The following is a 23,800-nucleotide window of genomic DNA, read 5'->3' as shown; positions in this document are numbered from 1 at the left end:
GTTTGGTTGCGAATTTGAATTTTATATTATAAGGGGTTTGTAACATATATTACAAAACGTTGTGCATGTAATCTACCCAGTCCTACCACTCTCGTACTGCTCCACAACAAAGAATTGTTTCGTCTTTGTTGATCCATTATGGAATGTGGGACAACGGCTGGCATGTATTTCTTGATGCAATCATTTATCAACAGCCTGCCCACTAAGAGCTGTTGCATAACGATTTGATTCACGGATCCAGTTATATGGCTCCTTCCGCGTATAGCGATTTTGCGACTATGACGTGTGGGGCCTCAAGATGGCATCAATGTAATGCCGAAACTGGTAGCACATAAGAAGTTCATAAAAAGCCGGCCGGTGTGGCCGTGCGATTCTAGGCGCTTCAGTCTGGAACCGCGTGACCGCTACGGTCGCAGGTTCGAATGCTGCCTCGGGCATGGATGTGTGCGATGTCCTTAGGTTAGTTAGGTTTAAGTAGTTGTAAGTTCTAGGGGACTGATGACCACAGATGTTAAGTCCCATAGTGCTCAGAGCCATTTGAACCATTTGAACCAACTTCTACAATACATACGGCTGTTGGTATTTTATTGCATGAAGAAAGATTTATTTCGTCCGTTTCTTAATCTTACCTGATACAGCAGGCAATGGTCTTCGCAGTCAGCCTTCGTATATTCAGCAACTATGTAATCTGTCCAAGAAAAACAAAACGTTTTACAAGATATTTGGCTGAGGCCAGTTATATGGTACGTAGGTAAGAATACTAAAAGTAATTTCAGGCGTATAGTATAATTAATCCAACAAAAGCAAGTATGGCAGTGAGAAGTGGCAAAAATATTTCATCCAGCTATCTACTGCCGAGTGCCCCACATGTTCAAATATTAAAATACAAAATTGTTTCTATTAATTCCTACTGCAAACAATACTACCCACGAGGGCATCAAAAGCTGCCTACCATCGCAGTCTAAATGACAGAACGCAGTGAAACATCGGACACTGAAATGACAGTGAGTGTTCATTACATGTTGATACTTCATCATGGAGATTGGTTTTAAAGTTTCATGACCACATTAAATGACTGGAATACATGTGTAGATATATGTTGTTGCGCTTATTTTATTTTCATTAAATTTTTCCTGTCGATACCCGAAGTTCTTAAATATTCCTTTCGTACGAGTCAATACTTTCCCCTTTTGCAAAATGTGTATCTCATCAATTTATAAGAATACTTTCAAGGGCATTTATTGCGTTTTAGTAATTGTGAATGTGTTCTTTAATTAATAGTATTCCAAGTGTGCAGACTTACATAACCATCAATCAAAAATGGAATGTAAACTTAAAATAAAGTAAATATTTATACTTTTTCATTCTAAGAATGGTAAATCAAAAGCACTTTTAAAGCCTAACGCTAAATTTTTGATACTTTTGTAAGAATCAACAAATTCAGATGCCCTTAATGACAGATGCATGAGTGATCAAGAAGTGAAAAAATTATGGCCATCAAAAATCGTGAAACTTTTAGAACGCTATTATTCTCAATTGACTGAAAACATTTCGCCCATCAAGTGTTCAGATAAATGTAAGAGTAATATACAAACCACACGTAAGAGGGTCTTGTTCAGAATTAGCCTTTTTTGCCAGCTCTAGGCACTCATCAGAACATGTCACTTCTGCAGAGCTGGCACCTGCAAAAAGATACAATGTTATAGTGCAAATGTGAGTTATATATGTATTCTCTAGGTTATTAATGTTACACGAGAGAGCCGCGCGGGGTAGCCGCGCGGTGTAAGGCGCCTTGCCACGGTTCGCGCGGCTCCCCCCTGTCGGAGCTTCGAGTCCTCCCTCGAGCATGAGTGTGTCTGTTGTCCTTAGCGTAAGTTAATTTAAGTTAGATTAAGTAGCGTGTAGGCTTAGGGACCGATGACCTCAGCAGTTTGGTCCCACAACAACTTACGACAAATTTCCAAATTTACACCACAGAAAAAGAGACTTGGCTTGTCTGAAAGACCTAAAGGATAGTACAGTTCTTACTGTCAGATTGAAAAGGTTCACGATGCGACAACTCGGTGATATGCCTGTACTTACCATTATCATTTGACCTTCCAGCTAAGTGAGTATAGTTCCGTCAGCTGCAAAAAGTTAGCGCATTAACATCGTACCTATAGAAATTACATTCACTCGCGTGTAATACGAGTACATCGTTGTAAATGTGACACACTTTGTACACAACAAGAAGATTATTCAGTTTCACCAACACGAGCGTTCTTCCATTACACCCCACACACCTCACTGCATACCGTCACATTCTTATAGATGTAAATACGCTAGAGGAGAGAAGAAGTGTGTGACATATCGGTAAAACTTGAGCTCCAGACTTCTAATTGGACGTCGTAACATCCATGGTCCATTCCTCCCAGCCCTCAGAGCTCAAATTTCGTCACACAGCTTGTAGGAACGTTAATCATGTTAACCGTCTCTCTCTAAAATAAAGTCCCCAATAACCGAGTGGTGTCAAATAATCTGTGAATCAACAATGGAGGCAAAATTCAGAAACTTGTTGCTAAGCTCAGTTTGCTCAACAACAACATATTCCTACACTAACAGCGCAAAATGCAGAATTACGTGAAACATTGAACGACAGGTATGTCAAGTCAAACACGGTCAGTGAACGCTACGAAGAATTCAGAAACCTGTTGAAACTGGGAAGGGCAATACGTCTGCAATGCCTAAATGAGGCATGCTCATTCGACTGTATTCAACGATGCGAGATCCGGCTCGGCTTCTAACAACCCTATCACAACAAAGGTCAAAAATTAATTGTGATTGTAGTGTTGCTCACGCTGCTAAATATTGCATTTCCGGGCAACAACCAAGTTATATTATGTGGCAGGTGTCATTAGAGCACAGTCAATAAAGTCATTTCTTGAAATAATGGATAAACTAGGCACTCATCTTTTCGTGTTTCACACGCTGGTCTCATTGTGAACTCATGGCCCAATCGTCGAAAATCTAGGTAGTGATGATTCCAAGCTCGGATGCAAAGAGGCCTAGGTGTTATTCCGCAACATTCAAAAGTTTTATAGATGTGTATCATAAACCATTCTTGAAGGTTAAACTTTTGCAAAGTTATGACAATGGTGATGTAAAAAAGTAATCAGCACTCCGAATTTAAGTTACACTTCTTTTTTATTACTTTTGTTGCAATATCACGTAGCTCGTTCCAAAACATCACTTCACAATATAAAACATACTCGAAAATATCTTCCTCGCTGTTAAAGTTCACATTTCATAAACTGACTACAATTTGCGTCTTTTTAACACGACGACCAAAGTTTGACTCTCCAATAAACCCTTACGCGCCCAAAAATCAGAGTTACAAGAACGTCAATGATCATACTGACAAAAGAAAGAATACACATAAGAATGATATCATTGCAATATATACATATCGATGTATCGAAGTACCTCTACATTAATGAAATCAAATCTGAATGTTGTCACAGAAATATGTTAACTATTTTACAGAAACACAGTAGAATATTGCTGGTATCGAGAGGTTGAGGTGAGGTGCCGTATTGGTTACGTAATTCAAGTACCATTACAGAATCAGATGACGACGAGAATGAATTTTTTTCAGCTCTAGTCAGCCCCCATGCTGAGGAGAATCATCACCTGCAAGAAGTCCAAGATTGAATAATTCTCATACAAGGCCTGTAAGGAAAGTAAGGTCCGATCGGTCGCGAAATGAAAACCACGGTGAAAATAAAAAAAAATTGTAATCGCAGCAGTTAGCCACACCTTCCAGCTACCTCTCTAAATAGTCGCCGCTCCGACTTAGACATTTGTCGTGACGTTGTACAAACTTTCCAGTAACCTTGTCACGGGAAGCAGCCGCCTGTGTTTTCCGCCAATTCTCTAAGCTAGTCTTCCTTTCGTTGTTTATGCCAAAATATCTTCGTAGCCAGCGGTTCATATGTGCAAAGATGACGAACGCAAGGAGCCTATTAAGGCCTGTATTATGGGTGATCAAACACTTCCGAACTAAAATGCTTCAGGGGCGTCTTCATTGCCCCTGCAGAATGCGGCTGAAAATTGTCTTGAAGAAAGAAACGCATGACATTTATATTATGTGGGCTCCATAGCTTCAGATCCACATACTTGGCGGGAGGCATTGCTACGTGATCACTTTGCGCTCTGAACTGAAAAGGGTGACGTGAAGCGATCGACAGTTACACTAGAGACAGTGCCAAACACATCTGTTCAAAGCTCCATCGGATACTAAAATGTAGACTTTCACGGGCGGAAATGTCCTGTCCATTATAATTTCCGGGTTGTTATGCCGTGGTCGGTTGATGAATTCTGTGTCAATTCCCAACGTTTCGTCCCCGTCTGCGGGAGACATCTTCAAGGGGATCTGTAGCTCGATGGAAGGTCCAACACACCCGCTGGCTCGCTATTGACTGCCGCTAAATTCCGTGTCTGCGCGCTCCCGCGCCGCAGCGTGACGTCACGTGTTTTGAAAACGTCAGTGCAATTGGCCGCAGTCCGTTACCTTACTTTCCGAATACGCCTCGTATTAGCACATAGCTACGTTACAATAAACACAATAAGGAAAACAATAATGATAATCTCTTCTGAAGAGACGGGCAACAACGGTATTAGCATTATCACAGCCACGAACGTCCCTGATGGCAACCTTGATAAGCATGTTTCATATTTCTCTCGTGGATGGTGTGGTGTCACCGCCAGACACCACACTTGCTAGGTGGTAGTTTAAATCGGCCGCGGTCCCTGTAGTACATGTCGGACCCGCGTGTCGCCACTGTGATCGCAGACCTAGCGCCACCACCAAGGCAGGTCTCGTGATACGAGAACCAAGCTACCGACCAGTTGTACGAGAACCAAGCTACCGCCCAGTTGTACGCGAACCTAGCTATCGCCCAGTTGTATGAAGCCCTTCTCTCTCATTAGCCGAGAGACAGAATAGCCATCAGAAGTTAATGGCTACGAACTAGCAAGGAGCCATTTGTATCAGTGCCTATAGCTTACGAGTATTCAAAAGCAATAAAAGAAAAGATAAGTACAAAGCATCTACATACTTTTCTTCTTATTCATTAATAAGTTCTCATGTTCCAGACTTCACGCCCGTATGCTTAATGCGTGCACTATCGGCTACAGCGTTAGTCAAGCTTTCTTTTTCAGCAATCCACTTCACAGTGTCGGTCCAGCTATCGATACTACAGATGGGGTGCACCCTGTGGCACCACCAGAGTTCGCAGTGCCATACCAAAGTCGGCAGCGCGAATCGATACCACAGACACAGACCGCAGAGGGCTCGCTGCCATCCGCAACAACCAATGGAAGGCAGTCCAAAGACATGCCTTCCCTCTCAGTACAGTAGCGCCCTTGCGCTGTCTTTTATAGTATCGACCATACAAGAGCTCTGTCCCAGTTTGAGGCCTACGCTGCAGCATTCAGTATACGTATACCACAGCGACATTTCAATGAAATGCACTTTCGTAAATGTTGCATTTTGAGCTGCAAGGCAACAGTTTGTTAATCCGTGCATCAAGTGATTCTTTCATAGTCAGTGACCGTTGTAAATTTCAAGCAATTCTGTGGCAGAGAACTGTGTCAAGGTTAAATAAATCTTTTATTCATTTACGTAATAAAGTGAACTAATGTTTCATGTGTTTTAGTCTTATAAGCCTTTCTGCCACAGCAATTACAGAATCCATAATCGGACAAAAGTAGTTTCGTCAGGTCACAACTTATCCCTTTCAGTAAAAAAAGGAGTATAGTCCGACCTATTCATAAAAATCGATAACCCACAATCATCTAGTCATAAACCGATCACCTGCTGTACCCAAAATATTCCGTTTGCGTAGATGAGCTGCCAGCGCCGCTGATTCTTATGCAGGAGACCCGCGTTCCATCTCCTGTCAGGTCGGAGATTTTATCCGCCCAGGTAATGGGTGCTGTATTGTCCTAACCATCACTTCACCAACATTGACACGCAACTCACCGAAGTGGCGTCAAACAAAACGTTTTGCTCTAGGTGGCCGAACAACCCCAGAGAGGGCCAGCCGCCCAAAAATGCCACACGATCATTTCGTTTTACGCAAATTCAGCACTTATCTTAAAGATGAGTGCGGTTTTCGTAAAAACCGTAGCACAAAATCTGCGCAAATTCAGGTAGCTGATGAGCTAAATTAAGTCGCACATAACTGCGCGGGCACAGTGTTCACACTATTAAACACCAGCAATGCATTTGATGCCATCAAAATTGGTATATTGCCGAGGCAGTTAAAATATTCATATAATGTGCTTGTGAATTACAAGGTACCTGAGAACCAGAGAGCAGCGTGCGGTCTGAGAGGGCGAAAAGTCTTGCAAGAAACATTCATTGATCAGCTAGAACATTATGACCACCGAACTACCATCGATATAAACCCGTCCACGTGGTAGCAGCGTCACCTGGCGAGGAATGGCTACTAGTCAGATACGCCCACGGTGCACATAGTATCAGAGTGCGTGCTGTCCCTGTGTACAATGGAGAAGGCGCGCGATCTATCTGAGTTTGATCAAGGGTAGATTGTTGCGGTAGAGCATTGCATGGTCTGACAAATCCCGCTATCTTCTTCATTATGCGGATGGGAGGGCGCGAATCGGTCGACTTCCAGGGAAACAGCTCCTTGACACCTGTACTGTGAGACGGAGACAAGCTGGCGGTGGCTCCATTATGCTATAAGGAATATTCACGTGGGCATCCATGGATCCAGTGCAGTTCGTGCAAGGCACCGTGGTGGCCAAAGAGTATCGTACTCTGGTAGCAGACCACATACGCCCCTCCATGGCGATGATGTTTCCCGACGGTAATGGCATTTTTCATCAAGATAATGCGTCTTGTCACAAGACCAGGAGTGTGATGGAGTGGTTCGAGGAACACAGTGGCGAGTTCCAATTGTTGTGCTGGCACCCAACTCGCCAGATCTGAATCCGATCGAACACATCCGGGATTTGATTGATCGTGGCGTCAGAGGTCATCACCCGGAATTTAAGGGGTGACTTGTGTGTGCAGATGTGATGCCAACTCCCTCCAGCGACTGATCAAGACCTCATTGCTTCCATGCCACGTCGCGTCGCTGCCAAATCCGTGACAAAGGCGGACATACCGGCTGTTAGGTAGGTGACCATAATGTTCTGGCTGATCAGTGTATTTTCGCAGAAGTGCCCCATGGTTCAGTCTTCGTTTCACTTTTTTTCTCTTTGTGTGTCACCGCATTTTCGTAGATTCTGCCCTGTAAATTTCGTTGCTATGATGACTAGCCCCAGCTTTACTCAAGTGTCTCACTGTTGTGTACACAGTTCCGCGTAGTCTGCGCGTACACAACTTTCGTACTAGAGCGCGGCCCGCTAAGCACAACAGCGCAGGCGCAGCGCTCGTCCGTCTCCGCACTACGAGATTGCGCTGCCATAGAGACGGACCAAATTCTGCTTCCGCCGATCCGCGTATTAATATGTAACGCAGCCAATGAGATTGCTGCTAACGTAGAACCTTTTCTCCTCGCGGATCACACTCGCGCAGTGATACATGAACGCGCGAGGTATTATAACGAGTGTACAGACCTCCGATTAGTCAGTCTGCATTTGTCCGCACCAGTCTGTACCAGTCTGCATTATTCTGTACCAGTCTATAGTCAAGTTTCAGTCTGCACCTAATAAGATTATTATATTCCTGTACATAGCCATGAAGATAAATGAATAGACACTTTGTCAAGTATCAGAGATGTATGTGAGAATAAGATTAACGTACCAATACAAAAGGAACTTCAGATTGTCAATTGTAAATAGCATCCAGAACCAAGTTAAGTAATTTTATGCTTATTATTTTAATAAATGTGTGTGAAAATTAATCAACTTCTGTTTAAAGTTGGTCACAGTCAATCTGCTACACTAAGCATGCAAGTGGCATTTCTATCGTCTGACCTAACGACAGAAGATAAACACGCCACGATAAGACCACGGGACATATTGCTGACACTCGCCTACTTCGTTAGAGCGACAAGTCAAATAATCTGATGGTGTGTGTACTGAAGGTCTTACAGTACGCACACCACACTCACCAAGAGCCGTTGTCCAAGCGCATAACCTAGAACTTAAACTAAATATGATGACGTACTGACTGTCTTCAGTATCCCAGCAGAAATTTACTAGTTCTAAATTTCACGTGCAATTCCTTTTCGTTCGTCTTAACGGTGTCCAACAGCATGTCAGTAAACGACCAAGTTCAAGGGTGAGACTTCGGATGAGTAACTCAAGTGGGCACTAAACACTGTTGCAACATGTAGGAATACTGACACTTGCCTTTACACCTTCTAGAAGTTTTGAAATTTATTTGCACACGATGTGAAACGAAAGTTTGTGCAGTCACACGTTCTGCCGAACCTGCAGTATGGCGATGAAATACGACCGACAAGAGTAGCAAGAGCGATAGACGGTTGCAGCAAACCGTGAATAACTATGCGCGTTACATCTGCAACATCCGGCAGTACCCATACCATTGCCTTGTACTCTGGAATAGCACTATTATGGCTAGACAAGTCATGAGAATACCGAAACTTATGCCTACATCATCAACTCTTCAAAGCGGATGAATCCCAGTTTTTCTTAGCATCAAAGGTCACATCCTGTCATCTCGTCATACCCATAATTCAAGGAATCACTTATCGACAATAAAATAATTTTGCAAGATACATAGCGACTAACTGCTGCAAATCCTTCCACAGTAATAATGAGATTAACAATAACAAAACAGGAAGAAGACATCTCTTCCTAATTATTTGCTTCTCTTCGTCCCTGAAACTGATCCATTTGTGAAAGTAATGTACGCCTTCAACAAGACGGCTACTACACTACTGGCCATTAAAATTGCTACAGCACGAAGATGACGTGCTACAGACGCGAAATTTAACTGACAGGAAGAAGATGCTGTGATATGCAAATGATTAGCTTTTCAGAGCATTCACACAAGGATGGTGCCGGTAGCGACACCTATAAAGTACTGACATGAGGGAAGTTTCCAACCGATTTCTCATACACAGCAGCAGTTGACCGGCGTTGCCTGGTGAAACGTTGTTGTGATGCCTCGTGTAAGGAGGAGAAATGCGTATCATCACGTTTCAGACTTTGATAAGGGTCGGATTCTAGCCTATCGCGACTGCGGTTTCTCGTATCGCGACATTGCTGCTCGCGTTGGTCGAGATCCAATGACTCTTAGCAGAATATGGAATCGGTGCGTTCAGGAGGGTAATACGGAACGCCGTGCTCGATCCCAACGGCTTCGTTTATCACTAGCAGTCGAGATGACAGGCATCTTATCCGCATGGCTGTAACGGATCGTGCAGCCAAGTCTCGATCCCTGAGTCAAGAGGTGGGGACGTTTGCAAGACAGTAACCATCCGCACGAACAGTTCGACGACGTTTGCAGCAGCATGGACTATCAGCTCGGAGACCATGACTGCGGTTACCCTCGACGCTGCATCACAGACAGGAGCACTTGTGATGGTGTACTCAACGACGAACCTGGGTGCACGAATGGCAAAACGTCATTTTTTCGGATGAATCCAGGTTCTGTTTACAGCATCATGATGGTCGCATCCGTGTTTGGCGACATCGCGGTGAACGCACATTGGAAGTGTGTATTCGTCATCGCCAAAGTGGCGTATCACCCGGTGTGACGGTATGGCGTGCCATTGGTTACACGTCTCGGCCACCTCTTGTTCGCACTGACGGCACTTTGAGTAGCGGACGTTACATTTCAGATGTGTTACGACTCGTGCTCTACCCTTCATTCGATCCCTGCGAAACCATACATTTCAGCAGGATAATGCACGACCGCATGTACGGGCCTTTCTGGATACAGAAAATGTTCGACTGCTGTCCTCGCCAGCACATTGTCCAGATCTCTCACCAACTGAATACGTCTGGTCTATAGTGGCCGAGCAACTGGCTCGTCACGATACCCCAGTCACTACCCTCGATGAACTGTGGTATCGTGTTGAAGCTGCATGGGCAGCTGTACCTACACACGCCATCAAAGCTCTATTTTGAGTCTTTTGTGGCGGCGTTCGTAGCGACAAGCAATTCGCTGTAGAAATGGCTTACGAAGTCACCGCCACACTTTCAATAGCGGGCCGACCGGTCCGCTGGAACAGTGAACAGAAAGATGAAAACCCAAACACTCTGATTAAATAAAAGTCGGTACTTATCTTTATTAACGAAGATACAGGAACACAGTAGTGAACTCCGTGTCTACAGAGATCTGTCTAGTTCGAGTCGGAGCGGCTAGGTCAGCGTCGGCTGACGACAAACAACAACTCTGCTGCGATGAACACACAACTGACTAGCAAGTACACAATTCGGTGGCGAGTATACAACTGAGCGGCGAATACAGAACTGTCCTAGCGCTCGCGACTCCAGCGCTTAAGAAACCAGAAGCCAGCGGTGGCGCGCGCCGACTTGCGGCGATTTCCTGTCTCGCTGGTGCTGCTTATGCGGACGGCGTCCGGACTTTGATGCTGCCAACCTTTTGGCAGCGGGCTCGGGTGGCATTACTGGCTAGGATATAACACTCCTCCCCCCCCAAATCGCCACACCGTCGTTGAATAATGACGTGGCGAGCGTCGACGGCGGGGGAGGGGTCTGGCCGCAGGCGTAGCAGAAGAGACCGGGGCGGAGACTGTTGTCGGTGGCACTCCCCGGTCCGCACCCCAGCATTGGCTGCGCGGGGCCTCGGGAAACACCGACTGAAAACCGAGGTCAGGGTGCACGCCTGTGACCACGGGCGCAGCTTCTGGTACTGGACGCGACGGGGCGGCGGGACCCACGAAGAGAGGCAGCGTCTCCTGACGCTGCGTCGACGGCTGCTGAGAGGGCGCCGGACAAGGCGCCGCGGTGTCAGACTCCTTGGGGGTGCCCAAGGAAAGCGGCTGCAGGACAGGCTGCACAGCCACCGCTTGGGAAGGCGGCCCGGCTGAGGGGTCGACGTCCATCAGCTCCGAAGGCGGTGGCGACTGAAGAGGGACCGCAGGCGCCGGAGCGACCACCTGGGGCGCTCCCGGATGAAGCTGCGCGGGAGGCATCAACGGGACGGGCTGTCGGCGTGGTAGCGGCGACGGCTGCTGCTGCTGCCCTGGGGGCGGCAGCGAAGTCGGAAGGCGCGGCTGGAACCCGCCGCGGACCAAATCTGTGGACAAAGAACGAGCGGCAGAATCCGTGCGGCCAGCGTGGCGCAACTGGTTCTGATGCCTCCTGTGCACCCCAGTAGCACCTTGAACAGTATAAAAACAGCGACCCTGGACACTTATCACGGTACCACGTTCCCAACGTCGGCGACCGTGATAAACTCTGAAAAAAACGGCGTCGTTGCGCTGAAAACGCGTGCGATGCTCAGAAGCGGCGGGTCGATCCGGGGGGTGCAACAACCGTAGTAGGGTGCGATGACGACGGCCGTGGAGAAGCTCCGCAGGCGATGGGCCGTCGCGGGGCGTGGTCCGGTACGACGACAGGAACGTGATGAGGGCCTGCTTACGAGAGTGCGTAGCACAAAGGCGGTCCATATGATCCTTGAATGTGCGTACAAAACGTTCCGCTGCACCATTCGATTGAGGGTGGAACGGCGGAGTAAGAACATGGCGGATGCCATTGGCAGAACAAAAACTTTCAAATTCAGCAGAGGTAAATTGTGGACCATTGTCAGACACTAAAACTTCTGGAAGACCCTCAATACAAAAAATTGAAGTCAACGCCTGTATAGTTTGTGCAGACGTTGTAGACTGCATGGGCACAACAAACGGAAAATTACTAAATGCATATATCACGATGAGCCAACGAGAATTCCAATATGGACCAGCGAAATCAATATGTATTCGCTGCCAGGGACCGGCAGGGCGTGCCCGCTCAAAATAGCGTTGAGGCGGAGCAGCTTGGTGTTCGGCACACGTCGAACAATCTGTAGACATCTGCGTAATCTGCTTATCAATGCCGATCCATGTACAATGACGGCGGGCAAGCTGCTTGGTGCGGACCACTCCCCAATGACCTTGATGCAACAAGTCGAGGACCTTGGATTGGAGCACTTGGGGAACCACTACACGAAGCTGGTCATTCTCAGTGCGTAACAGCAAAACTCCGTGCGAAACAGACAACAGATGACGTTGCGGATAATAGCGACGAACCACAGGATCCGATATGTCCTTTGCCTTGGACGGCCAACCACGTTGAACAAAACGTAATAGTAAACTCAGATGAGGATCCGTAGCTGTCTGACGTGCCACCTGACGATAATCAATCGGAAAATCCCGGAGGGATTGATGCTCATCGGCGTCAATCTGATGGCAAGAGTCGTCAGAGGAATCGAAGACATCATCCGCAGCAATCGGCAATCTAGAAAGCGCGTCAGCGTTTGCATGCTGAGCTGTAGGACGATACAGTATCTCATACTGGTATTGTGATAACAAAAGAGCCCAACGTTGTAGTTTCTGAGCTGTCCGCTGAGGAACTGGTTTAGACGGATGAAACAGTGACGTCAGGGGCTTGTGATCTGTTACTAAATAGAATGGTCTACCATAGAGGTAGTGATGGAATTTTGTGACACCGAACACTATAGCCAATGCTTCCTTGTCCAATTGGCTATAATTACACTGAGCTTTGTTTAGCAATTTAGATGCGAACGCAATAGGACGTTCGGTGTTACCGACTCGGTGAGACAACACAGCACCGAGGCCGAAAGAAGAGGCATCACAAGCTAACACCAGAGGCTTGTTAGGGTCGTAATGGACCAGACAACGATCATTCAATAAAGCCTCTTTAAGCTGCTGAAAGGCTGATTGGCAATCAGCTGACCACACAAACGGAACATTCTTACGGCGGAGACGATGCAACGGTGCAGCAATCTGTGATGCATTAGGTATAAACCTAATATAATACGTCAATTTGCCAAGAACTGCTTGCAATTCATGCAGATTGCAAGGGGCGGGCAAATCACGAACAGCTGCTAAATGTGACTGGGAGGGATGAATGCCTTGAGCATTAATAACATGTCCCAGATACTCCATCTCCGTAAGGAAAAATGAACATTTATCGATGTTGCAACGTAGGCCTGCCTGAGACAACACATTAAACAAACACTCCAAATTACGGAAATGTTCAGCAGGCGTCCGACCGGACACAACAATATCGTCTAAATAGTTGCAACACGATGGCACATTAGCCAGAAGTTGTGACAAAAAACGCTGAAAAACAGCTGGAGCTGACGCACAACCAAAAGGCAAACGCAGAAAACGGAACAACCCCAACGACGTGTTTATGACAAAATACTGTTGTGATTGCTCGTCGAGGGGCAATTGCAAATATGCTTCACGGAGATCAATTTTGGAAAAGAAACGAGCTTCCCCTAACTTATCCATCAGCTCGTCCGGTCCAGGCAAAGGAAAAGAATCAATGACAGTCTGAGGATTAACTGTCGACTTAAAATCAGCACACAAACGTAACTTGCCAGACGGTTTCTTTATAATAACTAAGGGAGAAGCCCACTGGCTCGCTGAAACGGGTTGAATAACACCGTTGTTTTGCCAACGACGAAGTTCATCTGCTACAGGTGCCCGGAGGGCGTGAGGCACTGGACGAGCACGAAAAAATCGAGGCTGAGCATTATCTTTTAACGTAATATGAGCGGCAAAGTTCGCAGCACAACCTAGTTCGTCTTTAAATATGTCGCTGTATTGTTTACACAAATCGGTTATGCGGTCTTGAGGAACAACAACAGAATTCATTTGCAACACATTGTCTTGGATAGACAGGCCAAACAAGTCAAAACAGTCTAATCCGAAAATGTTTACATTGTCTGTAGCGCGAAGCACTGTGAATGAAACTGTTTTTGTCTTGCCACGGAATGTGGCTGGCACGCTACATACACCTAACACAGGAATTTGTTCTCCACTATAAGTAGCCAAAGAATGTTTTGCCGCTGAAAGTTTAGGGCGGCCGATAGCCGCATACGTAGCACTATTTATGAGAGTCACAGACGCACCAGTGTCTAATTGAAAATTGAAGGTCTTATCCTGGATGGGTAGCTTCACAAATAGTTTATTACACTGTCTCTGGATCGGTGCAGTGGAGGCGGAAGACACAAAATCAGCGCGTTTAGCGCGTGTTCGCTGCTTACGACAACTCGTGGGTTGGGCGGGTGGAACAACAACTCCCGCTTCACTTGCAGTCTGTACATTACTTTTTACAGCGTTTGAATTACGCTTGGGTCGCATAGCAGAGGGCTGGGTGGGTGGCTTATTGCGAACAAGTTTATTACCCACACGAACCGTGGAAGAGTCTTTAAACGCGACCTTCTGGGCGGGCTGGCTTTGAAGAACATGAATATCCATGGGCTGGGCAGCACTAGAATCGTTCTTACGTTTACGCAAACAAACAGTCTGGATGTGTCCTTTCCTTTGACAAAAGGATGACGATGAGCAAGAACACACTTAGGGCAAGACTTAACTCTATCATTTTGCACACGCGGCTGACGAACGTGTTTAACATGACGCGGCTTGCTAGTGTTTACAGTCTGACTCTGCCGGTGGGGCCGCGGGCGTGACATAACTTGCTTAGCACAGGCAATTTGAGAAATACAAGGCTGATCTAACTCACACTCAGCATAGTCAAAAGTATCTTGGGCTTCAATGATGTTCATCACAGTCTCTAATGACGGGTCAGGCAACTTTAAGATAGCAGCACGAATACGAGAATCTGCAATGTTTTGAGTAATAGCGTCTCGTAACATGACATCACTGTAGGAAGCTCCACAAACACAATTAAATCGGCACTGACGGGTGAGGCCCCGTAAATCTGTTAACCACTGTTTATTAGATTGATGTGGCAGTTTCTTTAATCTGAAGAACTTGAATCTGGCTGCTGCCACATGAACTCGCGACTCGAAATACTCAGCAAGCTTGTTAACAACAACGTCATAGTCTGAAGCTTCTGGCTTGGATTCCGGGAACAACTTACAAAGTAGTCGATAGACTTCCACGCCTGCAGTGGAAATTAAATAAAGCTGACGCTCAGCACCCGTGATTTTGTAGACTGTCATGTGCGCCTGCAACTGTGCGAAATATTCTCGCTATTCTTCTCTTGATGCATCAAAAGCACGGAAAGGTGGTGCTGCCTGTGCTTGTTCCTTTTGTGTTGGAGGATTAGCCGCTTGTTTGGCGATTGCTTCCACCAGACTTTGTATTTGCTGACTCTGTAACAAGATCAACTGTTGTAATTCGGCAGACTTAGTGAACACAAATTAAACCAGCCCCCAAAATTTTATCGCTATAATTAGTATAACCAGAAACAAGTTGAACCAGCCCTGCACACGAGTTCGGAAGTCCTCGTCGCCAGTTTTGTGGCGGCGTTCGTAGCGACAAGCAATTCGCTGTAGAAACGGCTTACGAAGTCACCGCCACACTTTCAATAGCGGGCCGACCGGTCCGCTGGAACAGTGAACAGAAAGATGAAAACCCAAACACTCTGATTAAATAAAAGTCGGTACTTATCTTTATTAACGAAGATACAGGAACACAGTAGTGAACTCCGTGTCTACAGAAATCTGTCTAGTTCGAGTCGGAGCGGCTAGGTCAGCGTCGGCTGACGACAAACAACAACTCTGCTGCGATGAACACACAACTGACTAGCAAGTACACAATTCGGTGGCGAGTATACAACTGAGCGGCGAATACAGAACTGTCCTAGCGCTCGCGACTCCAGCGCTTAAGAAACCAGAAGCCAGCGGTGGCGCGCGCCGACTTGCGGCGATTTCCTGTCTCGCTGGCGCTGCTTATGCGGACGGCGTCCGGACTTTGATGCTGCCAACCTTTTGGCAGCGGGCTCGGGTGGCATTACTGGCTAGGATATAACAGAGTCAATGCGCAGCCGTATAACGGCCGTTATTACGCCCAGAGGTGGTTGTTGTGGGTACTGATTTCTCAGGATCTATGCACCCAAATTGCGTGAAAATGTAATCACCTGTCAGTTCTAGTATAATATATTAGTCCAATGGATACCCGTTTATCACCTGAATTTCTTCTTGGTGTAGCAATTTTAATGGCCAGTATCTTAACAATCATCTGGCCAATGGCTACATCGAAACGATACGTAATGTAAGAACCAAGTATAATTTAGAGAGGTGGAAAAATACGTGAGTACATCATAGGTCAAGCAATAATGCACGAGTGGCATTCAGTAAGTAATGCAACACTTTTTTTTCTCGGCCAATTTCGATTGAAAAAATCCGAGGACATCGTGGAATACTCCTGCTTAAGACCCTATAGTTTCATGAAGTCTCAATAGGTGGCGGCCCTATATGTAGCCTTCAGAATGGTGTCTGTAACGGAGGTGCATTCAAACCAGAGAGCTGTCACCGAGTTTCTTTTGGTAGAATACCGGAGCACCGCAGGTATTCATACGCGCTTGCAGATTGTCTATGGACGCCTGGAAGTGAGCAAAAGCACGTTGAGTCGTTGGGCTAGGCGTCTGTCAGCATCGTAACAGGATCCCGCAAACCTGTCCCATCTCCCGCGTGCTGGCCGGCCGCATGCAGCTGCGACTCGTGCACTGCTGGAACGGGCGTATTCATGGTCAAGAAAAGGCAAACAAACTTGTCCTTCTCCATGACAACGCAAGGTCTCACACAAGTCCGCGCATCCGAGAGGACCTCACAAAACCTCGTTGGACTGTTCTCCCTCATCCACCCTACAGCGCTGATCTCACATAACCCGACTTTTATCTGTTTGGCACGATGAAGGATGCACTCCGCGATAAGCAGTACGCGGATAATGGGGGGGGCGGGGGTGGCGGGGGGGTTACTGACGCAGAAAGACGTTGGCTCTGACGTCGACCAGTAGAGTGGTACCACATGGCCATACAGGCCCTCTCACAAAGGAACCTCGACATCGCATCCCCCTCAGATTTAGTTATAAGTTGGCTCAGTGGATAGGCCTTGAAAAACTGAACACAGATCAATCGAGAAAACAGGAAGAAGTTGTGTGGAACCGTGAAAAAAATTAGTAAAATATACAATCTGAGTAGTCCATGTGCAAGATAGGCAACATCAAGGCACCTCTGAGCTCAGGACCGCCGTGGTCCCTTGGTTAGCGTGAGTAGCTAGAGATCGAGAGGCCCTTGGTTCAAGTCGTCCCTCAACTTAAAATTTTATTTTCGCAAAGTTATGATCTGTCCGTTCGTAAATTGACGCCTCTGTTCACTGCAATAAGTTTAGTGACTGAGTTTTGCGACCGCACCGCAAAACCGTGCGATTAGTAGACGAAAGGACGTGCCTCTCCAATGGGAACCGAAAACATTTGATCGCAAGGTCATAGGTCAACCGATTCCTCCACGGGAAAACACGTCTGATATATTCCATACGACACTGGTGACAGCATGTGCGTCACATGACAGGAATATGTTGTCGACCCACCTAACTTGTACACTTGGCGAATGGGTAAAAAGATTCTTCTACCTTGCCCGATTTAGGTTTTCTTGTGGATGTGATAATCACTCCCAAAAAAGTAATGAAAACATAAGAGTTTGTCACATAAACTGAAAATAAAAAATTGAAGTTTTCACTTGAGGGAAGGCTTGAACCAAGGATCTCTCGTTCCACAGCTGACCACGCTAACCCCGGGACTACTGCGCTCCTAGGATCACATTGTCCTTAATGTTGCTTATCTTGCACATGGACTACTCAGTTTGTATATTTTGCTTATTTTTTCATAGTTCCACACAACTTCTTCCTGTTTTCTCGATTGATCAGTGTTCAGTTTTTCAAGGCCTATCCACTGAGCCAACGTATAACTAAATCTGAGGGGGGCGCGATGGGGAGGTTCCCTTGTCAGTAAGGTAGCGTAAGGCCGTCAGATTGAACAGAAATTATGTTGAAAAATAGGGTTTAGTAGCTAAAAGGCTGGGGAATAATATGGTGTGTTGAAATACTGAACAAACCCACCTACCTTCATACAAATTTTGTATCGCATTACTTATTGAGCGTCTTTAATTTTGTATCGCATTACTTATTGAGCGTCTTTCGCAGAATCCCAGCTGTGTACACCCATAAAACAAAATCATTCTTAAACTCATTCGCTGTTGTTGTTGTTTGCCTCTTCAATAAGCTGCGCCACACAGGGGGCACAGTTCATTGACCTCTTGTTTTTCCGAAAATCCGAATCAGTTCCTTCAGCACACCCAATAACATTATCTTAAAAAATTTACAAATACATCCAATTTCTTGCTGTGAGTCAATAAGCTAATGTTGCCATCTTCTTCCACTTACGTTTTCTTTTTTTTCCGTTTGTTAAGCAATCACACAACATTCTCCCGTCCCCTCTCTAACATTAGCCTGTATCACGTTTAGCCAGGCACTTCATTAATATCCAATGTATAAATTGAAAGTTTTTTTTAAAAATTAGTATGTATATACAGAACGAGATTTTCACTCTGCAGCGGAATGGGCGCTGATATGAAACTTCCTAGCAGGTTAAAACTGTTTGCCGGACCGAGACTCGAACTCGTGACCTTTGCCTCTCGCAGGCAAGTTCTCTACCATGTGAGCTACTGAAGCACGACTCACGCCCTATCCTCTCAGCTTTACTTCTGCCAGTACTTCGTCTCCTACCTTCCAAACTTCACAGAAGCTCTGCTGCGAACCTTGCAGAACTAGCACCCCTGAACTAACACTCAGTCTGGAAACATTCCCAAGCTGTGGCTAAGCCATGTCTCTGCAACATTATTTCTTTCTGGAGTGCTAGTTCTGCAAGATTAGCAGGAGAGCTTCTGTAAAGTTTGGAAGGTAGGAGGCGAGATACTGGCAGAAGTAAAGCTGTGAGGACGGGGCGTGAGTCGTGCTTGGGTAGCTCAGATGATAGAGCACTTGCCCACGAAAGGAAAAGTTCCCCAGTTGGAGTCTCGGTCTGGCACACAGTTTTAATCTGCCAAGAAGTTTCAGTATGTGTATACTTTTCTTTACGTTAAAATTAATTTGTAAAATTCATTACAAAATTAAACTATATATATATATATATATAAAATTTATTATAAAATCAAACAAATTAATTTCGAAAGTAAAATTACGTGTAATGTTTTTGTGCTCTGCTTTACATTAACAAATACTGCTGTAGTCTTCAGTCCGAAGACCGGTTTGAAACATCTCTCTGAGCTAGTCTATCATCTGCCAGTCGCTTCATCTCCATTTCAAGTCAGCCTGATCTATCCACGGCCAGGTCTCTGTCTGTAATTTTAAACGCCCCAACACTTCCCTCCTTTACCAAATTAAATATTCTCTGATGCTTCAGTACGTGTCCTATTGATTTATCCCACGTTTTAGTCGAGCTGTGTTTCCCTTCGATGCAGCTACCATACACTGCGGGAAGAAAGTTAGCGCACCTGGAAAGATGCTGTTGACTTTCCTCCGATGACGGAGCATGCCACCTGGGTGAAGGCAGATGTACTGATAATGGATTCAACGTCGTCTGGCAACAGATAGTGGAGTCCCATAGCTACCATAGAGCGACCTGTGTCTGCGCTTTTGTAGGGAATGCTCACAGCCAGAAGGTTCAGTGTGGTGCAAACGTGTGAAGCAAGAAGGCAACCGTAACACGGAGGCGCATTCGTGCTTCCCATAGCCAACTGTTCGAGTTTGAAAGGCGTCAAATTGTGGCCTTCCGAGTGGCTTGTTGGTTATTTCGGAGAATTGCTACACAAGTTAGACGTGCTGCGTCATCTGTGCAACGACGCTGGTATCAGTGCTCAAGTGGACAGTCTCACGCGCGTAGAAGAGGTTCTAGACTTCCATGCTCAGACGCGCGCCAGAATCGTCGTATTGTAAGGGTAGCAGTGGCAGATCGTACAGCTACCACAGCACAGATAAGAGGGCTTGTGAGCCAGACGTGCAGACAAAAACTGGGACTAGGGCCACGCCGTCAGAGAATCACTTGGAAGATGAAACGGAGAGCCATGGTCTTCTGAGATGAAAGAAGATTCTGCCTGCACTCAAATGATGGTCGTTTGGATGTTGACGTAGACCTGGTGAGCGCTGTTTCGTAGAGTTCATTCGTCCAAGACACACTGGCTCCAGTCCAGGCCTTATGGTCTGGGGTGCGATAAGTTACAACTCTCGTTGACCTTTTGTGTTCCTGGAAGAGACACTAACCAGCGCCCGGTACATGCTGAACGTTGTTAGACCCATTCTTTCACCGTCCTTGCAATAAAAAGGAAGCAGAATGCGAGCGGGCCTTATCGAGGAGTACCATCACTTCACGCAGTGTTCTAAGCGTTGTTCTTGGATTGTGTCTTTAAGACGTCTCAGTTGTTGACAATGAATGCCAGCAGTGATAGTTACACCTCGGAAAAGTAATTCGTAGTACATCACACCGTCGCTGCTCCACCAGATGCACGACATTATCTTTTGTGGATGTCTTTGTACGGTGAGTTGCTCATTTGTTTGGGCTGAAACATTCCTTTCATGATTACGCGTAAAGAAATCAGTTCTCGCCACCAGTAACAAAACACGATAGGAACGGTCGGTGTTCTTCTTGAGCAAATTTATGACAAGCAAGCAGAGGTGCACATTTTGCCGCCCGCTGATTTTTGCGATTTTGGCTTAGAGCATGCGATACCCGTACATCAGAGTTTTGAACCTTCCCCATCGCAAGCAAATGTCGGACGATGGTGGAATGACCACAGTTCATAAATTTGCCATTTCTCGAGTATACTGACCAGGATTGTTGTGGATTAAAGCTTTTACACGATCTTCATCAAACACCGAAGGTCTTCCTCAACGCGGAGAGTCACTAATGTCAAAACGATTCTCCTGAAACGAGAAAACCAGTTTTTTCCGTGCCTTGTCGAATGACGTTACCCCTTACACGGCGAAAATGTTTCTGACTGCCTCTGTTGCTGGCACCTCTCTGCTGAACTCCAAATGTCGGAAATGTTCCGATTTCTCCACTTGGCACTCCACTTTCTAGCGTCCACAGCTCCATTAAGTACCTCTAAATAAAAAAATGACAATGTGTAAACTCGAATAGCAGCAGTGAACTACAAATAAAAAACGAGAACCGATAAACAAACCCACAGCAACCGAAATACCAACATATAAACGAAAACGCTACGAATTTATGCGCAATGTTAAAATGTCCTCCACACGGAATACAGCAGTGGTTGGGAAGGGAATGAGACATGGTTGTAGCCTATCCCCGATGTTATTCAATCTGTATATTGAGCAAGCAGTGAAGGAAACAAAGGAAAAGTTCGGAGGAGGAATTAAAATCCATGGAGAAGAAATAAAAACTTTGACGTTCGCCGATGACATTGTAACTCTGTCAGAGACAGCAAAGGACCTGGAAGAGCAGCTGTACGGAATGGACAGTGTCTTGAAAGGAGGATATAAGATGAACATCAACAAAAGCAAAACGAAGATAATGGAATGTAATCTAATTAAATCGAATGATGCTGCGGGAATTAGATTAGTAAATGAGACACTTAAAGTAGTAAATGAGTTTTGCTATTTGGGGAGCAAAATAACTGATGATGGTCGAAGTAGAGAGGATATAAAATGTAGACTGGCAATGGCAAGGAAAGCGTTTCAGAAGAAGAAAAATTTGTTAACATAGAGTATAGATTTAAGTGTCAGGAAGTCGTTTCTGAAAGTATTTGTATGGAGTGTAGCCTTGAATGGAAGTGAAACGTGGACGATAAATAGTTTAGACAAGAAGAGAATAGAAGCTTTCGAGATTTGGTGTTACAGAAGAATGCTGAAGATTACATGGGTAGATCACATAACTAATGAGGAGGTACTGAATAGAATTGGAGGGAAGAGGAGTTTGTGGTACAACTTGACTAGAAGAAGGGATTGGTTGGTAGCGCATATTCTGAGACATCAAGGGATCACCAATTTAGTATTGGAGGGAATCGTGGAGGGTAAAAATCGTAGGGGGAGACCAAGGGATGAATACACTAAACAGATTCAGAAGGATGTAGGTTGCAGTAGGTACTGGGAGATGAAGAAGCTTGCTCAGAATAGAGTAGCATGGAGAGCTGCATCAAACCAGTCTCTGGGCTGAAGACCACAACAACAACAACGCAATACTGTGCGATGGTATGTTTGTACGATCCTCCTGCGTGAACCATTCCTTAAATGCGATATTTACAACCTCGGTCTGCTTTTTTCTGTGCTCAGCTGCCAGACCAGATACAAACAATCATTGTATTTTAACTGTTTCTCTACTGTAAGCAGCACACGTGCTGTAAAATGTTCCTATATCCTTCCGTTTTTAGCGTTTTCCGAAGCGCAATATGTGGACCACATTCTAACCACGAAATACACCCGATTACATAACACCACCTATTCTGCACTTCCACTTTGGCACAACGCATGGTGGCAGGTAAAGTTCTCCAGGGTTTGCGAGGCCCGAATCCTCCCTTCGGATTTTATATTGTGTAGCGTGATTCTTCTCTCCTAATCGCTCCTTTCCTGTCATAAGCTGTAGAATGACTCGTTCCTTACACCACCTCAAACGTTGTTAAGCATCGACTGCAGACATGTGTGGGTTACAACGAACTGCTTGACCATTGTACCCATTCTTTTTAATTCCCTGCGCTGGCCTGAAAGCCGGTAGCACTTTGGAGCTCACGAATTTTTCCTTCCGCTGATATCATGCGATTTTTTACAGTCGCCCTCTGCAGTGCTCTACTGTCGCTGTCGATCAGTACACAAGGACGGCTTGGTGTTGCTTTAGCTGTGGCTGTTCCTTCGAGTTTCTGCTTCACAGTCACATCACCAATAATCGACTTTGGCAGCTTTAAAAGAGTTAAAATGCCCATGATGGATCTGTTACTTAGGTGAAGTCCAGTGAGAAATCTGCACTGGAAACCAGTGAGCTCTGCTGACCAACCTATTGTGCTGTTACTGCTTCTCTGCTGGAAACTAAATACTTGTCAGAATTTATACTGGCGAGCCTGCGTCTCGTGACATCTAGTGGTCAATTCGGCAGTAGACCTATATAGGGATGCCCGTATACTTTTGTTCAGATACTGTATCATTAACGTTATTTGTGAAATATCATATCTTTTAGTTCTTGTAAAAGTGGTGTATATTTGTTACTCTTATCGTATCCCCTGCTTGAAATCAGTACCAAAGATAAACTGTAGAGTAGAGTGGGGTAGGATTGCGCGTCGGGTAAGACTGTGCAAGGCTTGTATCTCAGTTTTAGTAATGCAGCAGTTGGCTACTCTGCAGGGCACGAAATAGCTTCTGTAGCTGACCCTTTATTACCGTAGTTTGATTGTTGTCCTGGTGTTAACGGCTGCGCAATGCTGTAAGAACTGTTTTACGTTACTTTCATATAACATTTCATGTTCCAGAAATAAGCTATAAATCAGGCAATAATGGGATTATCAATTTTAACTTTATTCCATTGTGTACTACGACGCATTGTCAGTCTTGTGATATATTAACACAACTATATTCCTACACAGCGTTTCCATGTGCAGTCACAAGCCGCAGTGTCGTAGTGCGGGGCAAGTTTACGCGTTGCAGGTGGGGCAAAACTGCGCAGTGCGTAATCTTACCCCATGCGTTATAATTATCAGCTTTTTCATAGACCTAGAAATACTTATGAACATTGAGGTGGATATTATACATCGACAGTAGTCCTCCAAGAATCCTTTTTTATATTTTTGCGTCTACAAAAGGAAAACCGAACGGAAA

At 45.6% G+C, this 23,800-nt stretch overlaps 1 protein-coding gene across 1 annotated transcript in view; it reads right to left on the bottom strand.

Moving 5' to 3' along the window:
- LOC124802721 overlaps positions 1–23,800 on the bottom strand; it is a 33,276-nt gene that overhangs the window by 4,446 nt on the left and 5,030 nt on the right. The window contains exons 2-3 of the mRNA XM_047263689.1: positions 1,596–1,682; positions 630–688 (exon numbers count right to left, since the gene is read on the bottom strand). Of these exons, the coding sequence (XP_047119645.1) occupies positions 630–688; positions 1,596–1,682 (146 nt within the window). The remainder of the gene's footprint in view (positions 1–629; positions 689–1,595; positions 1,683–23,800) is intronic.

The sequence above is a fragment of the Schistocerca piceifrons genome, chromosome 6 (assembly GCF_021461385.2).
Source record: "Schistocerca piceifrons isolate TAMUIC-IGC-003096 chromosome 6, iqSchPice1.1, whole genome shotgun sequence".
Lineage (NCBI taxonomy): Eukaryota > Metazoa > Arthropoda > Insecta > Orthoptera > Acrididae > Schistocerca > Schistocerca piceifrons.
The sequence above is the reverse complement of the archived record's forward strand: the minus strand, read 5'-3'. Positions and strand labels throughout refer to the sequence as shown.